The 22,887-nt window shown below is 36.5% G+C and overlaps 1 protein-coding gene across 2 annotated transcripts in view; it reads right to left on the reverse strand.

Annotated features, from left to right (window-relative positions):
- LOC124555651 (succinate--CoA ligase [GDP-forming] subunit beta, mitochondrial) overlaps nucleotides 1-14,074 on the reverse strand; it is a 96,557-nt gene extending 82,483 nt beyond the window's left edge. Inside the window, exons 1-2 of one of the 2 annotated variants that reach the window (XM_047129635.1) lie at nucleotides 14,012-14,074; nucleotides 7,817-7,881 (exon numbers count right to left, since the gene is read on the reverse strand). In XM_047129635.1, coding sequence (XP_046985591.1) covers nucleotides 7,817-7,881; nucleotides 14,012-14,036 — 90 coding nt within the window. In that variant the 5' untranslated portion in view covers nucleotides 14,037-14,074. Of the gene's footprint in view, nucleotides 1-7,816; nucleotides 7,882-13,637; nucleotides 13,960-14,011 lie in introns of those variants that run through there. The other variant, XM_047129636.1, reaches the window with a different exon arrangement.
- Between the last annotated feature and the right edge of the window lie 8,813 nt (nucleotides 14,075-22,887).

A 22,887-nucleotide genomic window follows, 5' to 3' on the forward strand; every position in this document is an offset into this window, starting at 1 on the left:
AAACACTATACATGGAGATAAACGTAACTTGAAAGATATTTCGTCTTCTGTAACACAAATGTTGCTGATAATGGGCATGTGCCTCAGACTATTAATACAATAAATAAAAGTAATCTCTATTGGGCAGTATATATAATGGCTTTCCTTCCATGCCACAGCTCTGTGTTTTCCTTTATTACTATTCTCTAAAGTATTACTCTACCCAGTATGCATTATTTCTCTTCGTTCCTACAGTTTTTCATTGCCTTCCAAACACACTCTGACATCTGAGTCACACTGTACCAAAGGTCTTGTCCTCACACAACACACAGCTATGTGACAGCGGGGATTGTTGGTGCAGCGTCTCATGCCCTCATGCCCCAAATTCTTCCTGCTGATAATTATAATTACTCCTTTCAATCTCATTTCCTCCTTCATTCTTGTACGTTTTTCCATGGTGTTTTCCACATCTATCAATACCACACAAACTAGTTAACCTTGACCTAACCAATCCCTCCATCCACCTCCCCCCTTATATACAAGATGGTGGCAAGTGTAAAAGTAAATCGTGCTTCTCTGTGGAAAAAAGTAAATTTCGGTGGTAAAAAGAGAATGTGTGTAAATTGTAAGGACAAAATTTCAAGGCTTAATGAATGAATTTCCAGTTCACAATTTATAATCAGTGCTTTAAAAACGGACATGAAGAAACTTCAATCCCGAATACGTGAGACGCTGATGAACAAAGAAGATTCATCAGAAGGAAACAAGTGAAAAACGGAAGAAAACTGTTCCCAGGATGTCCAATCTTGTTCCCAGAAAGTCCAATCTCAAAATAACACTAAAACTACAGTGTGCAAAAACAGTGAAACTTCAGTGCTTAAAAACAGTCAATCACAAGTACATAAAAACTTTATTGTGCACACTGCTGCAGATTCATTGAGCATGCCTGTTGGAGCCGAAAACTTTGGAAATGAATCACAAAAAGTAAGCACACCGTAACTAATTGATCCTCTGAGTGCGAAAATTGGAAAACGCGAGAAGATCTGTGTATTAGGGGATAGTCACACCCGGGGAATTTCTGCAGTGTTAACGAAAAAATACAATTTCAGGGAATCTGGATTCGTGGAGCCTGGGGCCCCATTACAAGAACTAACAAACCTAACAAAATCTAATGAAGTAGTTTGACGAAGGATGATTTTGTTGCTTTGCTCAGAGGAGCTAATGAAGTTTATAGAAATGAATCATACAAGGCTATCACAGAACTGAGAAATTGTCTAAATAACTTGACTCATACAAATGTTCTCTTTGTGAATGTCCCACACCGTCATGACTTACCGAGATGGTCATGCGAGAACCACGAAATTAGTGTCGCTAACAAGAGTTTCGCAGAAATATGTACTCATTTCCAGAATGTTGATGTTATAGACACAAACATTTTAGAGCGAAGGTTCTATACAGCTCACACCCTTCATTTAAACGCATCAGGAAAAGATGTTTTTGCTGATAAAATATTTACTAATATCTCACCTGACAATGAAGAAACCAAGACAAGTAGCAATTTAATGCAAATTACAAACTGTTTTTGGCGAGCAGCAAACAGTAAAGCCCCCAATCAGTTGAAAATTACGAAGTGATTTAAACCCAGTAGGCCAGAAACGAACAATTAAATCATAATACAGCCTCAAATTACAACATGGTTCAATCCAGAAAGGATGAAATACACCAAGATTTTTTTTACACATAACGTCACCTGCAGAAGAAAAAGAAGCAACAGAAGAAAACACAACAGCCAAACAGACTGCACATGGAACAGCAAGTAGACAGAAAGTAGTATGCCCACTACATCTTAAAGATTTTTTAACTACAGGTACAAAGAACAAAAGCACCCAAGATAAGTGATACCTCTACAAACAAGGCTAACCTGTGCATCTTTCATCAAAACATAAGGGGACTTAGCAGCAAAGTAGATCAGCTGTCAGTTAATATAAATGACAAATTGTATAAACAATGCTCAAATATTATACTTTACAGAACATCATATCACAAAGGGCAGTAACTTATTACATTTAAATACTAACTACAACATTGCAAGCTACTACTCTAAAAACAACAAGGAAAGAGGTGGTGTAGCTATTTTTGTTAAAAATAATGTCATATTTGGAGCTATAGATGTAAGGAAATACTGTCTAGAACAACTATATGAAGCCTGTGCAACTGAAGTTACAGTAGATAGCTCCCCAGTAATAGCAGTGGCAATTTACAGGGTACTTGGAATTAACTTTAGGGCCTCTCTGATGCAAATAGAATTAAAAGTAGAGCTCCAGCATCTGATGAATTCATATAATCTTATTACAGTAGTTGACTTTCCCACCAGAATCACACCTGAGAGTCAGTCTTTGATAGACAATATTTTTATAGATTTAAGTAGGCACCATTGCTTCACTGTCACCCCTGTCTTGAATGGTCTGTCTGACCATGATGGACAGCTGCTCACTCTGCATGAAGCTAACCCCACCTGGAAATCTATTACGACAATGACTAGTGATTCACTTGAAGTCCTTAAACACAAACTGTAACAGATGGACTGGAGCCCAGTATGCAGGGTGGATGATGTTAATGCCAAATTTTATATATTCATAAATGAGTTCTCAGCCTTATTTGAAGAGGTATTCCCAAAAAAGTTTGTTAGAAGCAAAACTGGTACATCACAGACCAAACCCTGGATCACAAAGGGAATTAAACAATCATGTAAAACAAAGAGGGAACTTTACATTGCAACTAGAATTTCTAAGGACACTACAAAAACTAACCATTACAAAATGTACTGTAAGATACGAAAGAAGGTAATACAAAAATCACAAGCATTGTATTATGATCAAGAAATTGATAACTCTCATAACAAAATTAAGACTATCTGGAACATTGTTAGAAGGGAGACAGGGAAAACCATAAAAACTTCTGAAGAACTCAAAATTAAACGATGGTAATCTAGTACACGATCCTGATAACATAGCCAATATTTTCAACAACCACTTCTTGTCAGCTTCAGAACAAATAGGATGCAAGAGCTCTGTTAATGAAGTTTTGAGTCATATGCAAAAGACTATACCCAAACATACAGGTAAAATTCACATTAGACCTGTCACAGCATCTGAAATTAAAAGAATAATCATCTCCCTCAAGAATTCTTATTCCACTGGGGTAGATAATATCTCTAATAATTTACTAAAACAGTGCTGTCCTTACTTTAGTGATGTACTTAGCCAAATTTTTAATGCATCCTTACAACAAGGAACTGTGCCTGACAGACTCAAATATGCAGTTGTAAAACCCCATTCCAAGAAAGGTGACAAAACCAAAGTCACAAATTACAGGCCAATTTCCCTTATAATGGCCTTTTCTAAGATAATGGAAAAGCTTATGTATACGAGAATTTTGGAACATCTAAATAAATATAACATTCTCAGCAAAAGTTGATCTGGATTCCAGAAGGGATGGTCAACTGAATAAGCAATTTATGCTTTCACAAATAAAGTTCTGGAATCAATCAATGACAAAATGGTAACAACTGGATTATTTTGTGACTTGTCAAAAGCATTTGACACTGTGAACCACCACATCCCATTACAGAAAGCAGACCTATTAGGAATAAGTGGCTTAGCAAATAAGTGGTTAGAATCACACCTCAAAGATAGGAAGCAGAATGTAGTAGTAGATAGTACCAATGAGCTCCATAGTGGTGTGGTTTCATCTGAATGGAGAACCATTAAATGTGGAGTGCCCCAAGGATCCATTCTTGGTCCTGTACTATTCCTCATGTTTATAAATCACCTACCTCAATGTACAATGTTACAATGCTTTTTTACCATTTTTGCCGATGACACCAACATTGTGATTGATGGTTATACATGTGAAGATCTTCAAGGATCTGTTAAGAATATTCTTACCAATTTAGTGAAATGGTTTAGCTTCAATAGACCCCCACTCAACTTTAATAAGACTAATTATATTCAGTTCACTGCAACTGCTAAAACGGAGGATGAATTAACTGTGAAATGTGGAACAGAGTCAATAGAAAGAGTTGAAACAACAAAGTTTTTAGGCATTTTAATAGACTCCACAGTAAACTGGTCTCATCATATAATAAATCTTCAGAAAAGACTCAGCTCATCGATTTTTGCCCTACGCATTCTATCCGAGAGCGGAAACATACATACAATGAAAGTAGCATACTATTGATATTTCCATTCTCTTATAACATATGGTATTATATTTTGGGGGAACCAAACACTAGTAACGAAAATACTCTTGGCCCAGAAACGTGTTATAAGGATAATGAGCGGTGTTAGACTTCAGATGTACTTGTAGAAACCTTTTCCAGAAAGTAAAAATTCTTACTGTCATGTCCCAGTACAAATTTTCTCTTATGGGGTTCATCAGCAAATATACTGAGTTTCATAAAAGAAATAGTGAATACCATGGATATGATACTAGGAGAAAGCACGATTTCCACAATGAATGTAAAAACCTGAGCATGGTGCAAAAGGGAATGCATCTATCTGGTGCAAAAGTTTTTAATGCTCTCCCTCCAGATATTAAATACAAATTTGATAACCATTCCTCGTTTAGGGAGCACCTGAAATAATTTCTACTGGAAAGGTCATTTTACAGTTTAGAAAAGTATTTTTGCCACAATGAAAAAACCATCTAGGTCTGTGGATCAGATATTTTGATTGTGATATACCATAGTTTAAGTTTGAGCAGTGATGTAGGTACCATACCATGTAACATTCATAGTAATTTTCACTGGTTTTTAATTTGTTTTCACTTTCTATGTGTAATGTTTGTTGTAATCTGTCACTCTTACCACATATATGTATAGCAAACATGTCGTATTACTTTTGACTGATTGACTGCTTCACTACTACCTTTGCATTGATTGCTTACTGGCACACTCTATATCCTTGTGAGTCTATCACAGTTGGATAGATGGGGTAATAAATAAATAAATACAAAATAAATTCCCTTACACCAACACGCACACACTCCCAAACCTCATTTGCTCCATACATTTTTCTGACATTTTTGTGCTTTCTTATGTATTTGTGCATATTTTTATACATTTGTCTATATATATTTACACGTCTGTACGCATTTTCGTAGATATTTTTCTGTTATCTAGCTCCTCTCACAACCACCTAACACCTTCATTTGCCCACTTCCTATGTCATTTCCCACTTTCCCAATGCCATCCCTGCCACAATGGACCATGGCTGCATCTTTCTGCATCATTTCAGGAAAGTATCCCTTTCTTGACTAAAACCCAGTTACACATCCTGTTCCTTAAATGCTGCCTAACCATCGAATTCTCCCTAATGAATTAACCACAAAAATCTGTGGATCCCATCCTTCCTTTCACAATGACCTTCACATTTTCAGATTCCATCGGTCCCTGACCCTCACAAACCTGGTACTGCAAAAACACATCTCTCTGGCTTAGGCATCCCAGAACCACCTCTGCTTCTTCTATAAGATACTGCTACTGTGCAGAGATTAGATTAGATTTACTTTCATTCCAATTGATCCGTAGTGAGGAGGTCCTCCAGGATGTGGAACATGTCAGAAAAACAACAATACATGACAAATATTTACAACTAAAACAAATAAGCTAATGTACCATTCCACAGGTCCCAAGTGGAATGATCGTGATTTTTTAATGAACACTAAGAGTCATTTTACAAATACTAATGCACTGAATTTAAAATAAAAAAGGTTTTTATTTATTTATAAGGTAATAAACATGTAATACAACTACTGTAATACTTATTTACAATGAACACATTACTGCACTGAAATGGTGCAGAAGTTAGATTATACTTACACACACACACACACACACACACACACACACACAAATTTTCAATGAACACATTATTGCACTGAAATTGTGCAAAAGTTATGTTGTACTTATATACAAATCAGTTGGTTTTACTAAGAAATTCATCAATGGAGTAGAAGGAGTTGGCCACCAATAAATCCTTTAGGCTTCTCTTAAACTGAATTTCATTGGTTGTTAAGCTTTTTATGGCTGCTGGCAAGTTATTGAAAATATGTGTTCCTGAATAATGGACACCTTTTTGTACAAGACTAAGTGACTTTAAATCCTTGTGAAGATTATTCTTATTTCTAGTATTGATTCCATGAATTGCGCTATTGGTTTGAAAAAAATGATATATTTTTAATGACAAATTTTATTAAGGAATAAATGTATTGGGAAGCAGTAGTTAGTATCCCTAGTTCCCTAAATAGGCTTCTGCAGGATGTTCTTGAGTTCACACCACATATAACTCTTACTGCACGTTTTTGTGCCTGGAAAACTTTAGCTTGGCTTGATGAATTACCCCAAAAAATAATCCCATATGACATTATGGAATGAAAGTAAGCACAGTATGCCAGCTTTTTCATTTTTATATCCCCTATGTCTGACAAAATTGGCATTGCAAACAGAGATTTGTTAAGGCGCTTCAGCAGTTCTGTGGTGTGCTCCTCCCAGTTGAATTTATTATCAAGCTGTAATCCCAAGAATTTAACACTGTCCACTTCTTCTATCTTCTTGTCATCGTATGTTAGACATATACTCTTGGGACACCCCTTACAAGTTCTGAACTGCATGTAGTGTTTTTTTTTTCAAAGTTTAGTGGCAAAGAATTGGCTAGGAACCAGTGATTAATGTCCACAAATATTTTATTGGCTGATCTTTCTAAGCCTACACTTGATTTGCTATTTATTGCAATGTTTGTATCATCGGCAAACAAAACAAACTTGGCATCTGGTGATGTTACTGATGAAAGGTCATTGATATACACAAGAAAAAGTAAGGGCCCCAAAATGGAACCTTGTGGGACCCCACATGTAGTTAGTTCCCTCTTAAATACATCACATCTCTGAAATTGAATCCCTTCTTCTCCACCACTTGGAAGAGCATTGCAGACAGCACCTCCAGAAGTCAGCCAACCTTCTGACATCCTACTTCTCCCTTGGGGCACCACTATCCTAACCACAGTGTTCCTTGAGGTTAATTGCAAAACAATTTTACTGCCACCAATATGCATTTTGTGTATGGACCATGAAGATAACAGAAATTAGGGCTCATGTAGAGACACATAGACAGCCATCCCTCACTACATTTGTTGATGGAACAGGGAGGGAAATGGCTGGTAGTGGTACAAGATACTCTCCACCATGCACCATATGGTGGCTTGCAGAATGTGGATGTAGGCATATATGTAAATAATTAAGATGTTCTTGAGCTTTGGTGATGTTATTTTCTTGAGATTTTTGTATACATATAATGTGTACACATATTCTAGCTGGTCTCACATAAAAGCTTCTCGAAAACAGAGCAGAATGGCAGATTGCTCTCAAAGACCTGTGACAAGCACTGTAAGATGTTCAATGCCTTCAGGGATGTTCCTTCATGTTATGTAAGTTTGGTAACCACAGAATCTTGAAATAAATCATGAAGCTCAAAGAAGCTCAGGAAACTGGTTAGTTTCCTTCATTTGCAAGCTAATTACAAGCAAATGACCACAAAAACCCTGATCACTGCGACTCCAATTAGTCATATGCTTGTTCTGCATCAATAAATATTTTTATTAAATGCTGTCTTCAAAAGACTGTTGTATAATCACTTTCAGCAATCACAGCTTCAACAACTGCTGCATGAAGGTGTAAAATGTTGAAGCATTCCATAAAAATAAACACTGGAACTTTTAAATGTTAACAGGTGCTCAAACTTAAAAAATGTATATTACTAAAAATGTAAATTTACACTTACCATCCTCGCAAAGTATGTAAAGCTGCATGGTAAGTTCAACATCTTCTGGGCAGCTGCCATGGCTCCTGAAAATACAAAAATGATTAACTATGAGCAACACTAAAGTGAAATTGACAGGTTAATGTTTCACTCTGCTTCGTAGTTTCTTCTCAGCATTTGCATACACTACAGTATCTGTTACTGTATTTAAAGTTTTCATTTCAAACTACAGCATTTCCTTGTATATTTGTATCAAGTTTTTCAGTGCTAATAAATCAGAGCTAGATATTCTAAAAGGAGTTTTATGGTCTAATTAACAGATACACAATCTCAAATAACAAATAAACACTAAAAAGGTGTAGTGAGAAATCAGACACATTAACAGTTCACTTAACAATAAACATTCCTCAGACAAACTGAAATGGCAGTGAATAAATCAAACCATAGCTACAACACAAATACGAGAAGATAGAAAGGAGCATATAAACAAATTCAAAAAGTAAATACACCCAAATTCAAATACAAATATGCTAAAAATGTTGCTCAAGTCTACATATGGTATGCAATGAATTATAACCACCTCAGTCAACTGCTAACTCGGTTGTAAGTCCACATAACATCTGAAACAAATATTCATGCAAGATCACTGTATATAATTATAGATTTGCCACTCTGTAGGTAGTGAGTATTCACGCATGATTAATCTAGTGTCACATCATAGTTCATAATTAGTGCATGAAGCATTACAGTTGGACTGATGACAATCAAAGACCAACTGTGTTGAAAAATCACTGTTTTTTAATCCCTGTGTGGGTTACCATGTGTTATTGGGACAAATAAATGGTGTCCTCAGTGCAGACTGATGACTGCAGCTGTATGGTGAGGGGATATCTACACAGCAAGAACTTTAACCTCTAGTGCTGACAGAAATATATTGCTCATTTCTGGTACAGTCATTTCCTTGCAGAATGGGTATGTTTGACACTTTTGCATTCTTTTTCAAATGATGATGATATATTTCAAGACAATTTACCTAAGAATCTAGCAAATGCTATGAGGAATGGTTTGGAGATCACAGTGTTGACTTCCACAATCTTATGTTATATCTAGAACATCAATAGAAACACCGCATTACAGCTCTGCCACTTAGGATGGAATACCAGAGTGTAAACAAAAGCTTGCATGAAATAGGTAGCTGTCCACAATTCAGTAATCACACAGTTTAAAAATGGCCAACAAATTAAGTAACCTGTTCTCCTCAAATTTTAAAGAGAGATTTTCCTATGCAGCAGACCTGATCTACTAAAAAAAAAAAATCATTTTCAACACTCATACAACTCAAGCTGGATCCCTAATCAAGTAATCCCTAATCAAGTAATCCCTAATCAATTAACTCTGACACGTCTCCTGTACATCAGAATGTTCTGAAATTCTGTATGTAATGAGATAAATAAAACACATTTCACACCAGTACAGATTTTCCAAAGGAAGGAAGACAAGTTTATTTAGGATATTGGAAAACCTCAATCAGGTTAGCTAAACAGTGATCTGAAGATTCAACATTCTGAATATGGTTGGAAAAAGGGGGCATGGTGGCTATAGTGTACTTCTTGATTATTACACTTTGTCGAAGATTTTTCCAGTGAGGACCTTCCACCTCTGATGAGCAGTTGTGGAATGTCAGCAAATAAACCTCCTCAATGGCTCTAAATGTTCTCCAGACATAATTTTCTTTATATATGGGATTAAGTGTAAGTCAGAGAGTGTCATATTTGCTGAATATGGTGGCTGTCCCAAAAACTTCACACTTTGAATCTCTTAGTTCTTACATTTTGAAAACACCTTAACTACAAAATGCATTATCCTAACATTTTTTCTTTTGCAATCAAAGATTTTTCTCATTAATATCTTGGCTAGATGGTCCAGAATATTTTTTTACAGTATTTCATCTGCCATATTCTTTCTGGCAGATGAAATTTAATTTTCCTTTATTGGGCAGGAGGACAAGCTTCAACACACTGGTTTAATTGCTCTTTCAGTTTTAGCACGAAGAAACTGAGCCAGATATCACTTACAGTAACAAATTGTTGAACAGAATCAGTTTGGTTTCCTTAAATCTGTCCAAATATTGTTGACAAACACATTTTTGCATTTGTTTTTGGCCAGAATTCACCAGATGTGGCACCCATCTTGTATTAATGAACAACAGGAGCCATCAGTATATTCTTTTAAGTGTGATATCATATGTTACATTATTGGTGTCTGTCATGTTTTATTTGTAATGTGATTTAGTTATTGTGGACCATAGCTTAGATAATGTTTAATACTAGACCTACATGTATGTAGTGAAGATTACAGTTGTATTACAGAAGGCAAAACTGCCATTTTGCTTTGCACTTTTTTATGGCAGTTGTCGTGCCTAAAGTCTAGGTTCAGTTGTAAGCTGATACTTTGGTTTGATTGGGAGTTGGTGAGGGCAACAAATATTTAATAAAAAAACGTTATTTTTACAATGAAGACATGCTGACAGACCTATTTGTACCATAGCCCTAGCCTTGGGTTAGGTCGGAAAGGGACACCTTTCTTTTATTCCATAGTTACAATTACATCCCTGGTGAAAACTTATACTCTCCTACTGTGGTCTGAAATTTCAGATTTTTAATATGTTACAAAGCCTTAATCACAACAGCCCATCCTATGAGTTCATCATTTTTAGTTTTGCTGAAATTTTTGTGTTGTTAGTGCCATCATCTATTGGTCATTTCTCAAGACTCATATCTCTATCATGGCAATAACGTCATCGGATTGTAGGCAAAGTATCATGTTTTTTATTAATCCCACTTTTTCTTGGCTATCATTCACAGTATGCTGATGATATTGTTTCGTACACCTTTATTCACTCTTAGTCCAATATTATAGCGTACACTTTCTTCAGGTATTCATCTACAGCTACAGCTTTGGAATGTTCCTAGCTACATCATATTCAACATCTTCCAAGTACAGCACATTAACAAAATACACACAAAACAAGATACTTTGAATGGCATATAATCAAAAGCAATCTGTAGATCAATTTCACTTGCACTACTGTGAACACTGTGCCAACATAAATTCATTAATTTCAATGGCAAATGTATACAAATAATCCAACCCGGCTTCGAATGACTCCAGTGTCTTAATCACAGTCCTTTCAGGTTCAGCACCACGAGCTTATCTACAGGAAAGAGTCCACATTACTTCAGAATTGTAAGCAAGAGCTCAATTCTCTGAACTTTATCTATGCACATTACATAAGCACATTCTGTAATGTTAACACTATAAATTATTCAAGTGCCAAACCTTTTGTTTTATTTAGTATTATCAGCCCTTGCAAGAGCAGGCTTTTACTGTGAGCTAAACTTTTCCCTCCATACAGTTAACTTCCTTCATGCTATAAATCTGCTACAGAGCACCATCCTCAGTTTTAAGAACTTGATGAAAGTTTGAACCCCACATTGAATGGATCAATCGGCTGCCAAACATGAGCAATCACAAATAAAGGACATTCAAGATAGACAGCATTTTTGCTACATCCTAATGGTAATAATGAAGTAATGACGACTCTTTGCATTTTTTAAACTTTATATAAAATACACGTACATCGCATCCACCAAAATGCTTGTTGGGCATTTATCTATAACTTAATACAGTAGTTCAGTTTAAGAGAAGCCTAAAGGATTTATTGGTGGCCAACTCCTCCTGCTCCATTGATGAATTTCTTAGTGAAACCAACTGATTTGTATATAAGTACAACATAACTTCTGCACAATTTCAGTGCAGTAATGTGTTCACTGAAAATTTGTGTGTGTGTGTGTGTGTGTGTGTGTGTGTGTGTGTGTAAGTATAATCTAACTTCTGCACCATTTCAGTGCAGTAATGTGTTCACTGTAAATAAGTATTACAGTAGTTGTATTACATGTTTATTACCTTATAAATAAATAAAAAACTTTTTTATTTTAAATTCAGTGCATTAGTATTTGTAAAATGACTCTTAGTGTTCATTAAAAAATGATGATCATTCCACTTGGGATCTGTGGAATGGTACATTAGCTTACTTGTTTTAGTTGTAAATATTTGTCGTGTATTGTTGTTTTTCTGACATGTTCCACATCCTGGAGGACCTCCTCACTACGGATCAATTGGAATGAAAGTAAATCTAATCTAATCAGCTTTTCTGGAATTACCTTACAATTTATGTTTCTATAATGAAAAGTGTGTTATTTATGGCACAAAAGTAGATATTGTCCAACACTACAGAACAATATGTTCCCACAACTTTTATTCCGCATTCACATTTATTAGCCTTGCCACGGTGGCACTATCACACTCTATACTCAGATTAAAATAACTCTATGATTGACAGATTGCAGTGGCAGAGGGCAGTGTTGTCAGAATGCAGCCTACCAGCAGGTAACACAGTGAACATTTGGTGCTCGAGAAAGAACTATGATTGGCTGGTGGCTGGCTTTACCACTAAATTTGCTGAAATGCCCATCACAAAATTATTTTTATCAGCATATAGCCCATACTAACTGCAAGATATGAAGGAATATAAATATTGTAAGAGACAGTGACATTGAAATTTCACTCCACAGTCATAAGGAATATGGTTAAATTGTATACAATGAAGCAAGGTCTTCTAGTACAGAGATTCCAAGTACTGTGTCCCAAGAGGATATCAGGCCAGATATTTAAGTTTGTTTAGTAGGTAAATGCTGTACCCTCATTCTGCATCAACTTTAATGTGTTTTCACCACCTATCTGACAATAATTCCTGGTGTGAGTTACCTAGAAGTATCAATCACTCTTTCAGTAAGTTGTACCACTTATACAGATGTGGTCTATGAACAGCAAAACAATTCAGTTGCAGCAAAGACTAGTGGTTAAAACAAATGCAGATAACCCTAGTGATGTGGAGCTGCCAACTCAATCAATCTGGTACATGGGAATTACTGTTTGTAGAGGAACATATCTGTACAAGGAAGGATTTATGTGCACTGAAATGAAGATTGGTATGCTGTAACAGTGACACACTTAAATATCAGCCGGCATGAAACTGCAAAAACGTTTGCACGACCAAACATAAGGGGAAATTTTTCTCGTTTTGCACATTTTCGTGACTTAATAACATTTATTGTGAATTGTTATACATGAAGTGAAGGGTCAATATTGACCTGGTTGTTCTGGAATCATTAAGATTGTCCAACAATAATGCTGCCACGCAGAAAACAGCCTAATCAGTGAACAGTCTCTCTGCTCATTCTACTCATAAATTAATTTTGTATTTAGTTGATAGCATGCAGGGACAGCGCCTTGCAAGAGAACATCCGACAGACACGTTTTCCAGTCCACTTTTTTCTTTTTTTTTTTTAATATAAGTCGTTCATCGACACAAACAAGGAAAGAGGTTGATGGCTATGGTCAATCTTCCAACACACTACAAATGTTGAGACTGAGTGGTTTAGAAGAATACTCTCAGTGTTTCCGTGAATATGTTAAGTGCAATTTGTAAACGCGCCCATTATTCACTTATTTACGTTTTTACTACAACAATGAGTAATTTAAAAAATGATTTCGTACAAAAGTGTACTACGGTGACTACAAATAAATTTGTAATTTCCCGCGTAATAAATCGCGGAAAAATTTCTCTACCATTCGGTGTCATTGTAAACGGACTCGCGAGGCTACTTTCTCTATAAGACCCCCCAGAGCGAAAAGAATCTCGTGTTGGAATCTGTCAAAGCATCCATTAACATTGTCCGTACATACCCACAAAAATAATGTAACTTTTAAGTGTTCATACCTTCAACGTCCTGGTACAACAGTGCGGAACGACGGAACTTAAATATTTTGTTGACAAATATATTCCTCTTATTAAAGCGCACGCTATGAATACACTAGCTATTTAACGTCGTGCCTCCCCGCATCTTGTTTACATAAATGTAATGTGTTATCTAATCTTGCGTAACAGTCTCACAAAGTTCGTGCCTTATCAATCTATTTGTCGGCATAGCATATGGACCCTTAAATTACTTATCGATAGTTTCAAAAGGTACAGTGTGTTTGTGGACAGATTTGATCCTGTTTTGTTTTAGCCATTCCAAATGTTCTACACGGTTGGCGACGTGCGTATCTCACAACAGACAACCGCGCATCCCTAGTAGAGTTTAATCTCACCTTCACGCGATACCGCCTTTTCCATAGACAAAGCTCATAAGTCTTTTCCTGTTCCGTGTTCCCTCTCCGGACAGTAATTGATGCCAGTTTTTCGTCTTTTGGTCTCAATATGAAGACTGAAGACACATGGATATTAACAGTTGATTTTGGAATTAAAAACGTCAATCATAACACGGTGGTTCTTGCCTCTCCCGTCAATATTTTTCTTGGTCACTCTTTGATAAACAATTTGCCGAAGTTATTGCAGAGTAATGGCTGATGATAAAATACTATGATTAGATTCTCTAGCTAAACACAATTCCAAAATTTTTATTGGCAATATAAGATCATTCGGATTGTGTTCTTTTTGCAAATAAGCATTACAGCATCAAATGTAGCAGCATCACTGTAATTGGGTTTGAAAATTACACTCATAAGCCAGAACATTATGGAAACCTGCCTAATAGCCGGTATGTCCACCTTTGGTACAGACAAGAGCGGCGACGCGTTGTGTCATGGAAACAACGAGGCGTTGATACGTCCCTGGAGGGAGGTGGCACCACGTCTGCACATACACGTCACCTAATTCTCGTAAATTCGCCACGTTCAGTCACATTCCAAATGTGTTCAGTCGGGTTTATATCTGGCGAGTGGGGGGTTTGGGGCAGCACATCAACTGGAACTCGCCACTGTGCTCTTCGAACCATTCCATCACACTCCTGGCCTTGTGATATGGCGCATTATCTTGTTGAAAAGTGCCACTGCCATTGGGAAAAGTGATCTCCATCAAGAGGTGTCTGTAGTCTGCAAACAGTATACGATACTTCTTGGCTGTCATGGTGCCTTGCACTAGTTCCGTTGGACACATAAAACCCACATGAATGTTCCCCAAGGCATAATGGAGCCACTGCCAGCTTGTTTCCATCCCACAGTACAGGTGTCCAGGAGCTGTTGCCCTGGAAGACGATGGATTCGCGCCCTCCCATCAGCATTGTGGAGAAGCTGTTCAGGATTCAACAGGCCATGCAATGCTCTGCCCATTTCAGTTGTAGTTGCTGATGTTGTGCTGTTAATATCGGAACATACATGGGTTGTCGGTTGCGGAGGCCCATTGTTAAGACTGTTCCGTGCACTGTGTGTTCAGGCACACTTGTAGTCTATCCAGCATTAAAGTCTGATGTTAGTGTCACCACAGTTTGCTGCCTCTCCTGTTTTACCAACCTGCTCAGCCTATGACGTCTGACATCTCTAATGATGGGTGGCCGCACTACCCCACAAAGTTTGGACGTGGTTTCACCTTACTTTCGCCATGTGATCAAGACACACCACAGCACTCCTTGAACACTGGGCAAGTTGGCAATTTCCGAAATGCTTGTGCTGAGCCTTTGGGCTATCACAATCTGCCCTTGGCCTAACTCAGATAGATCATGCCCCTCCCCCATTCTACACACAGGCAGCATTCTAGAATGTGCTTTAGAAGTGACTTGTAAGAAATCTCCTTTGTAGACTGATTGCATTTCCCCAGTGTTTTACCAATAAGCCAAAGTCTGCTGCTGCTTTACCTGCTACTGTGTTTGTCTCATTAGCAGTTGTTCCTCGCCAGGAGACCCTGCTATGGCCTTGACGGGTTTACATCGGTAGTAGGTCGGCGGTTATAATGTTCTGACTGATCAGTGTATAGTCATAATGGTGTAATTAACATTTTATGTGACAAACACTCGCAAGCACTTTGGCTTGGCGTGATATTTACACAGTAAGAGTTGCTTATATATTTTGCTATTATGATGATAATTTAAGTACCGTACAGTTTGTTTAGCATGAGTGTCATGTAAGAAGATATAAAAATTTTTGATTTTGTCGTGCAATAGATGAATCAGTTTTGGACCTACTTTCATTGCGCATAAATTCGTATAAGTTTAAATTAAACATTTATTTAGAATGTGTAACAGGTGTGTATTTTACCTCAAGACAGTCATACGTCAGGGATGCCGGCTGATGTTTCACTAAATATATTGTACTCGTGGCAAGGAAGCCATCAAGGCCATGCTACGGCATGCAAGGTGGGAGGTGGGTGTTCCACGTCCCTTTGATCATTAGAGACGAAACACAAGCTCACATGGTGAAGGAAATGGGGTGCATCCATTTCATTGGAATTATACTATTTCAGCAATATAGGGAAACTATGGGAAATCCTGCATGTGGACGACTGGATTAGAATTTAAAGTATTATTCTCCAAAATATGACACCTTCTCTTCTATGGACGAACAACAGAGACAGTAAGGCCTTTTACATTTCATGTAAGACATCACACATTTCAGGTTAGGTGGTAGTGGTCACTCAATGTCAGTGAAGTTGTTGGATTAATACACTGAATTTTTGTAGATGATAAATACAAGGCGCTAAATTCCACCATGATAAACTATCTGATATAAATGAAGTGTCCAACGGTTATATCTCTCCTGTTAGAACAGAGTATAAACAATTTTTTTTTTCGAATGTAGTTTATGAGACATGAAATAGTGAGCACCATTCTACCAACGTTTTAAATGTTCTGATTTCGTTTTATTATCACAAAATTTTATCTAACATTGACAGGGTAAATGAAAATAAAAAAAATTACATCTTACTCTTGTAAATGATTCTGAAAAGTCAGCTAAAACATTCGAACAAGCAGAAGACTATAGCAACATATAAGATTTAATTGAATAATTAAACATACTGGTAGTGTAAGTGTTAACAATGAAAATAAGTTATTTAGTTATAGTAGGGCTTCTTCCCTTTCCATTCACAAATGGGGCAAGGGAAAAATGGTTGTTGAAATGTCTCTGTGCATGCTGTAATTAATCTAATCTTATCCTCACTATCCTTTTGTGAGCGACATTTAGTAGTTTGTAGTACATTCCTAGAGTCATCATTTAAATCCAGTTCTTGAAACATCGTTAGTAGACTTTCTTGGAATAATTTATGTCTATCTTCAAGAGTCTGCCAGTTCAGTTCTTTCAACGTCTCAGTGGCACTGTCCCACAAGTCAAACAAACCTAGCAGCGTTCTGGTACATTACTATCTTACATTTTATTATGACATTACAAGATACACAGCCTATTGGTCAAAAGAAATTTTAGTAATTGAAAATGTTATTTTTGTAATCCAGTCACACACAAGATGATGGCATTGAATGTAGAAGAACTCAAGGGAAATTTTTATGATCAAGAATTACAAAAAAAAAAACACAAAGTATCCTGATGTATATATTGTTGAGAAAGTTTCGTGAAAGAAAAGACAAAAAGTACATGTGAAATTGTTGGACTCTGACGAATCACACAATAATTGGGTAAATAAAAAAATTATAAAATTGTTATATATGTGAATGGAATTTATAACTGAAAATTTAAAAGTGTTTGGTACTTATTATATTATTAATTCTGCTGACTATGTTATTAAAGAAGGGAAAATTTGTTTTGATACTAAATAAAAAGTTAATAAGAATGATATAAGATCAAAATCATTTAGTATTTTAAATTCGAGTTTACTAAATGTAATGGATTTAACATAAATAGTTTATTAGATGTATATAAAACCATTATGAAAGTTATACAAAATTTGATTATGAAAAAACGAATTTAGTTTTTATTTTTATTGAAAATAAGATGACATAACTTAGTGTGGCACTTAAATTTTACATTTGACTACATTGACTCATTCTATATCATTTTGTTTCTCTTAATTTTATATCATTTTAGTTCAAGAAGGTCTTCTAATCTAGGGTTTGGGTAATCTGGGGTTTGGGAACCCAAATCACAACTTTTCAGAGTATATCCTCGTATAACCTGCAATACCATGAAACCTGCAGGTGTCAAATATTTGTCATCTAAAATACCATTAGTTCTGTTATCAATACTTTTTTAAAATAATCTTCAAGGTCTAGCTTCCCAGAATTTGCATTAGTACTTACTCCACAATGAGATAAAATGTAGTAATTTGCAAGATATGGATCTTTGTACTTTGGAGTGATATTTTTATAGTAGCTAAACCTGATGAAGATTTATTAAACCGTTACTCAAATCTTCTTGTTTGTAGCCATCCAAAATATTGAAATCATTGCAGTAGCAAACAATGTGTAAATTTTCTTTCATTCTCTGGTTCAAGTTTATTGAGGTGGGATCATTATTAAATCCTGTTCTTCAAAATCTGGATGTATGGCTCTAATATTGTTGAGTGTTTTGCAGACTTATTTCTGATCTACTCACATTAATTATATTCATAATCGTTATCAAATGATTTTAAAAGAATGAATGTCGGTCTTAAATTTTCATTATTGATTGAGGAACAACACACGGGGCCATTTCTACAGTTAAATTATTTCTTTGTGTTAACAATTATGTAGCTAAATCAAATCTTTCGTCTGATTTTTGTGTATAATTGTCCTTAATTTTATTCAGATCTCTTAAGTCATCTACTTGTTCTTCATTGTTTTTTTTCTATATGCTCCATTAGACCTTCATAAAGTTGCTTTACATCATTCTTTATTTTGTATTCACCATGTTTCTAATTGAAGGCAAAACTTCTTGTGCAGCCCATCTTCTGAATTGTGTACCTTCTTCCTTTTTTACTTAAAAATTTAGGAATATAAGCCTGGTTCATTGATAAATATTGATTATTTTTCACTGCCTCTTAACCCTGAGGAATCCTCTGGTATTAAATTTTCAAATATTTTTTGCCTACTCCATCAGAATGTTTTCTTGCTGTATAACCACTATCTTTATATTCCAGTATTTCAGGAAAAACTTTAGCTTTAAGCTATGGATTATTCTTTTTATCAGCTATCACTAAAACTTCCTTACCATTGCATGCAAGCTTGTTGTTCATGAAGAAGTTGCTGAAGCAGCCTTTAGGCTATGCCAGAACTATGGTTGCATGTATTTTGTATAACACTTTTTATTAATTAAAGTTTAAATATACAGTAATAAATGAGTTGCTGCTGCTCTCTTGATTCATGTATTGATTAAAGTTTTCTTTGTTGATGTATCTATCATCACTACTGTTCGTTATTTGCTTCTCTCATATCTTTACTGAAATCTGTCATAATGAACAAATGAAGGCAAATGAAAGTAGTATATTGTTAACAGAATTCTATGACTTCAAATTACCCAAAGCTAGTGTATCAATGAATAAATATTGAGCACCAATATTTATTTGTTGATCGTTTTGTAAATTTATATTTCACGCAATTTTGCCTCTCTTACAAAACATTCAGCTAAATGAACATGTAACACGTCAGCCTCAGTTGCAAATAGAAACCAAGTTTGGTTCCTATTTGCAACTGAGACTGATGTGTTACATGTTCAGTTATCACAGTTGCTGATAGTGCTGCACAATGTTAAAAACTCTTAACTCCAGCTAAATCACAAACATTTATACCACAATGAAGATAATTATCTTTTTATTTTCCCAAAATGTAATATGTTTTTATACTGTTAATATTGTCTTGGTAATAAATTAATATAAATAAATTTACAATTACTCCTAATTCTTTTTCAAAACGTTTTTAAATTCTTCATCCTTCAATAAAAATGATGTGGTTTTAATTTTTTACATGTTTTCAGATTTTGAGTAAACTCTTCTAACACAGATTGTGCTCAGAGATTTTCGCCACCCAGGGACCGAATGTTGCGTCACTCTCATCATTATCATCTCATCCCCATCGACGCGCAAGTCGCCGAAATGGCATCAACTGAAAAGAGTTGCACCAGGCCAATGGTCTACTTGGTGGGAGGCCCTAGCCACATGACATTTCATTTCATTATGTAATAATTCATTTATACCTAATAAAAACTGTCTGTATTTAATGGAAGCAATCAAAATCAAGAAGTGTAAAAATTGTGAATTATAGAAGTTAACTGATAATTTTCAGTCACATAAAATTACAAAGGGTAAGCATTCTTATATATGTAATGAATGTGTTAGCAAATATTAAAAATAGGTACGATAAATATAATGACAGTCTGCCATGGAGGAACGTAATGCCTTAGGATAACACCATGGCATTCATACACGAGAATCACCATAACTACATCAGAGTGCCAGTATGGTGAAAGTTATGGTGATTCTCGTGAACGATTGCAATGATGTTATCCTAAGGCATTATGTTCCTCCACGACAGACCGTCAATGCACAGTATTACTGTTCGTTTTTCGAGCAACACCTATGACCAGCTTTGCGAAAGAAGCGGCGACACTTTCTGTGCAACCCTCCCATCATTTTGCACGACAATGCGTGGGCGCATACAGTGCAAGCTATGGCTGCTCTGATCGGTCACTGGAATTGGGAAGTACTGTACCATCCATCATACTCCCCGGACTTAAGTCGTTGTGACTTTGATTTGATTACTATGTTGAAGGAACCATTTCGTGGCATTCGCTTCAGAACCGTTCCATAGATTCGACAGGCAGTAGACCGCTCCATTCACACCATCAACAGAACAAGCTCTGCTAACGGTATACTACGCCTTCCACATCGCTGGAAACGTGTTCTACATAACGGTGGTGACTACTTCGAAGGAGAGTAACAGGTGCAAACACGTAACTCTTTTGTATAGGTTGTGAATAAATAGTTGCCACAATTTAAGTTCCAACCCTTGTATACGCAACAACTCCTCCTTTTCCGATATTAGTTCTGCATGAGTAAGCTGTTAGACTGTTCTCTTCTATATGCAACTTACCTAACCCTGTAGTTATGTGGTCCTCAGACAGGCACAGGATGTCTATCTTTTCCCCTAAATTTTGCAGGCAGGCAAGAAGCTCTTCTACCTCATTACTCAATCCTCTAATATTTTGGTGGAATAAGCTAACCTTACTTCTCTGTGCATTCTTGTAGAGCTCTTCTGTTATAGTGACTTCTTTCAAAACAGGCTGTCTGAAATTTGCTTCTAACCTAAAAAAGGTGCCCCTCTGACACCAGTAAGCACAGGGACCTTGCATTGTGTGGTGCTGGCCTGTCGTACATTTCCTGCAAGAAGTTCAGCCAACCTATCTTTCCCTCTCCTATTCAGCTGCAGGTCATGTCTACTATAACCCCATCTCCCAATTGTAGCTATAGATACTGCACTCATATGAGAATTCATTTCAGTCAGCAGTAACCTGCTCAACTCACAGTTAACATGGCTCACAGCAGTATTAACCTAGGGCTGGTGATGACGCTGCAGGACCTCCATGAAACTCACATTTGTGTGTGTGGTTGCTACACCTATTTCATCCAGGTCATCCCCATGCTGTAACTACTGTTCTTAATCAGGCTACTGTTCTTAATCAGGCTACTGTTCTCAATCAGGCTGCATCGCCGGCCGGTGTGGCCAAGCGGTTCTAGGCGCTACAGTCTGGTACTGAGCGACCGCTACGGTCGCAGGTTCGAATCCTGCCTCAGGCATGGATGTGTGTGATGTCCTTAGGTTAGTTAGGTTTAAGTTGTTTCAAGTTCTATAGGCCTTAGCTGTTAAGTCCCATAGTGCTCAGAGCCATTTGAACCTGCTCCACCTACTATAATGATCTGATCCTCTTTCCCAAAACCTTCACACAATATTCCTATGTCCTCTGTCACCTGGCTACGGCTAGCACTTGGTTTCACAATACTTGTGACCTGATACACTGCTTCCAGCTTTTCCTGCATCATATGGCCTACACCCCTGCCATAGCTACTACCTAGCAGCAAGACTCTTTTCTTCCTACTCTCTTTTCGTACCGACTTGCACTGAGTTTCCTAGCTAGAAGCCTGCTGTACCCTACCGTAGCATACAGCTGTATGAGGCTCTTCCCCTCTTCTTTAGGTAACAAGCTAAACTTATTCGATATTGATAGCTCAATGTAGAAGAAGTTGATGAGCTGTTTCCCTTTCGCCTAATGCTTGTTAAATTTACCCAGTTTGTACAACCTTTTTTCCCCTTCAATATATCTAGTTAGAATTTCGTGAGATCTATTTCAGCCAGAAGGGTACAAATCCTTGATTCCTGTACAGCGATTCTCTCGTCCTTTTTGCTGAACCTACAGTTCGGTGGGAGAGCCTCGTTGAGTTCCCCATTCAGTTCCCCACTACATTCACACCAGGAGGTTATATTGGATAACTTTTTTTGATCTTGGAAACTAATCACGTGTTTTGTGTGCATATTAAAAATAAAAAGTATAGTTTAAAACATTATTAGACTATCTTTTATGCATTATAAACTATGGAACTAATTTCTGTCATCGTCAGTGTGTGTTTAATTTGCTTACCATGTTTTGCACTTGTGAAATGAACATTTGCAGAGGGTTACTGCTCTGAAGCTAATAGGCTAATCGTTATGCAAACCATGACAAAACCACTTGAGCTGCAGGAACAAAAGGCATAAGATGGAAATAAAAATGTTAATCTGAAAAAGTTAAAATTAACAAAATGAAGGAAAAGAAACAGAAGAGGAATGCAGGGCTTGAGTACACAATGGTCAACAAAGGAATAATTATGGAAAATGGGAAATACGCCATTACTGTGACTGCAAGAAACAGCCTTTTGTAAAGATTCCACAAGAAATAAGGGAAAAAATATTTTCAGAATTCTGGGGCATGAAAAACTAAGGTCTCCAGAATTCATATGTTTATGAGAGAATCATAGTCATCTAAATTAAATGTAGCTACATGAAGAAGGGTGACGGAAGTTGAAGATCTAATAGTGTGGTGTATATGGTTTTGATAGATTCTATGGAAGTGGTAGTTTGTAAAGTAGCATTTCTAAACAGACATAGACTTCAAAAATGAAGGGGAAGGTTTGAAATTATAGTTGAAAAAAACTAGCACTTGGTCAGAACAATCGTCCTTTGGATCAGAGAGGCCATCGTGGAACTAGAAATAATGCTTTTAGTGACAATCAGAGA

The sequence above is a fragment of the Schistocerca americana genome, chromosome X, assembly GCF_021461395.2.
Source record: "Schistocerca americana isolate TAMUIC-IGC-003095 chromosome X, iqSchAmer2.1, whole genome shotgun sequence".
In the NCBI taxonomy this organism is placed as follows: domain Eukaryota; kingdom Metazoa; phylum Arthropoda; class Insecta; order Orthoptera; family Acrididae; genus Schistocerca; species Schistocerca americana.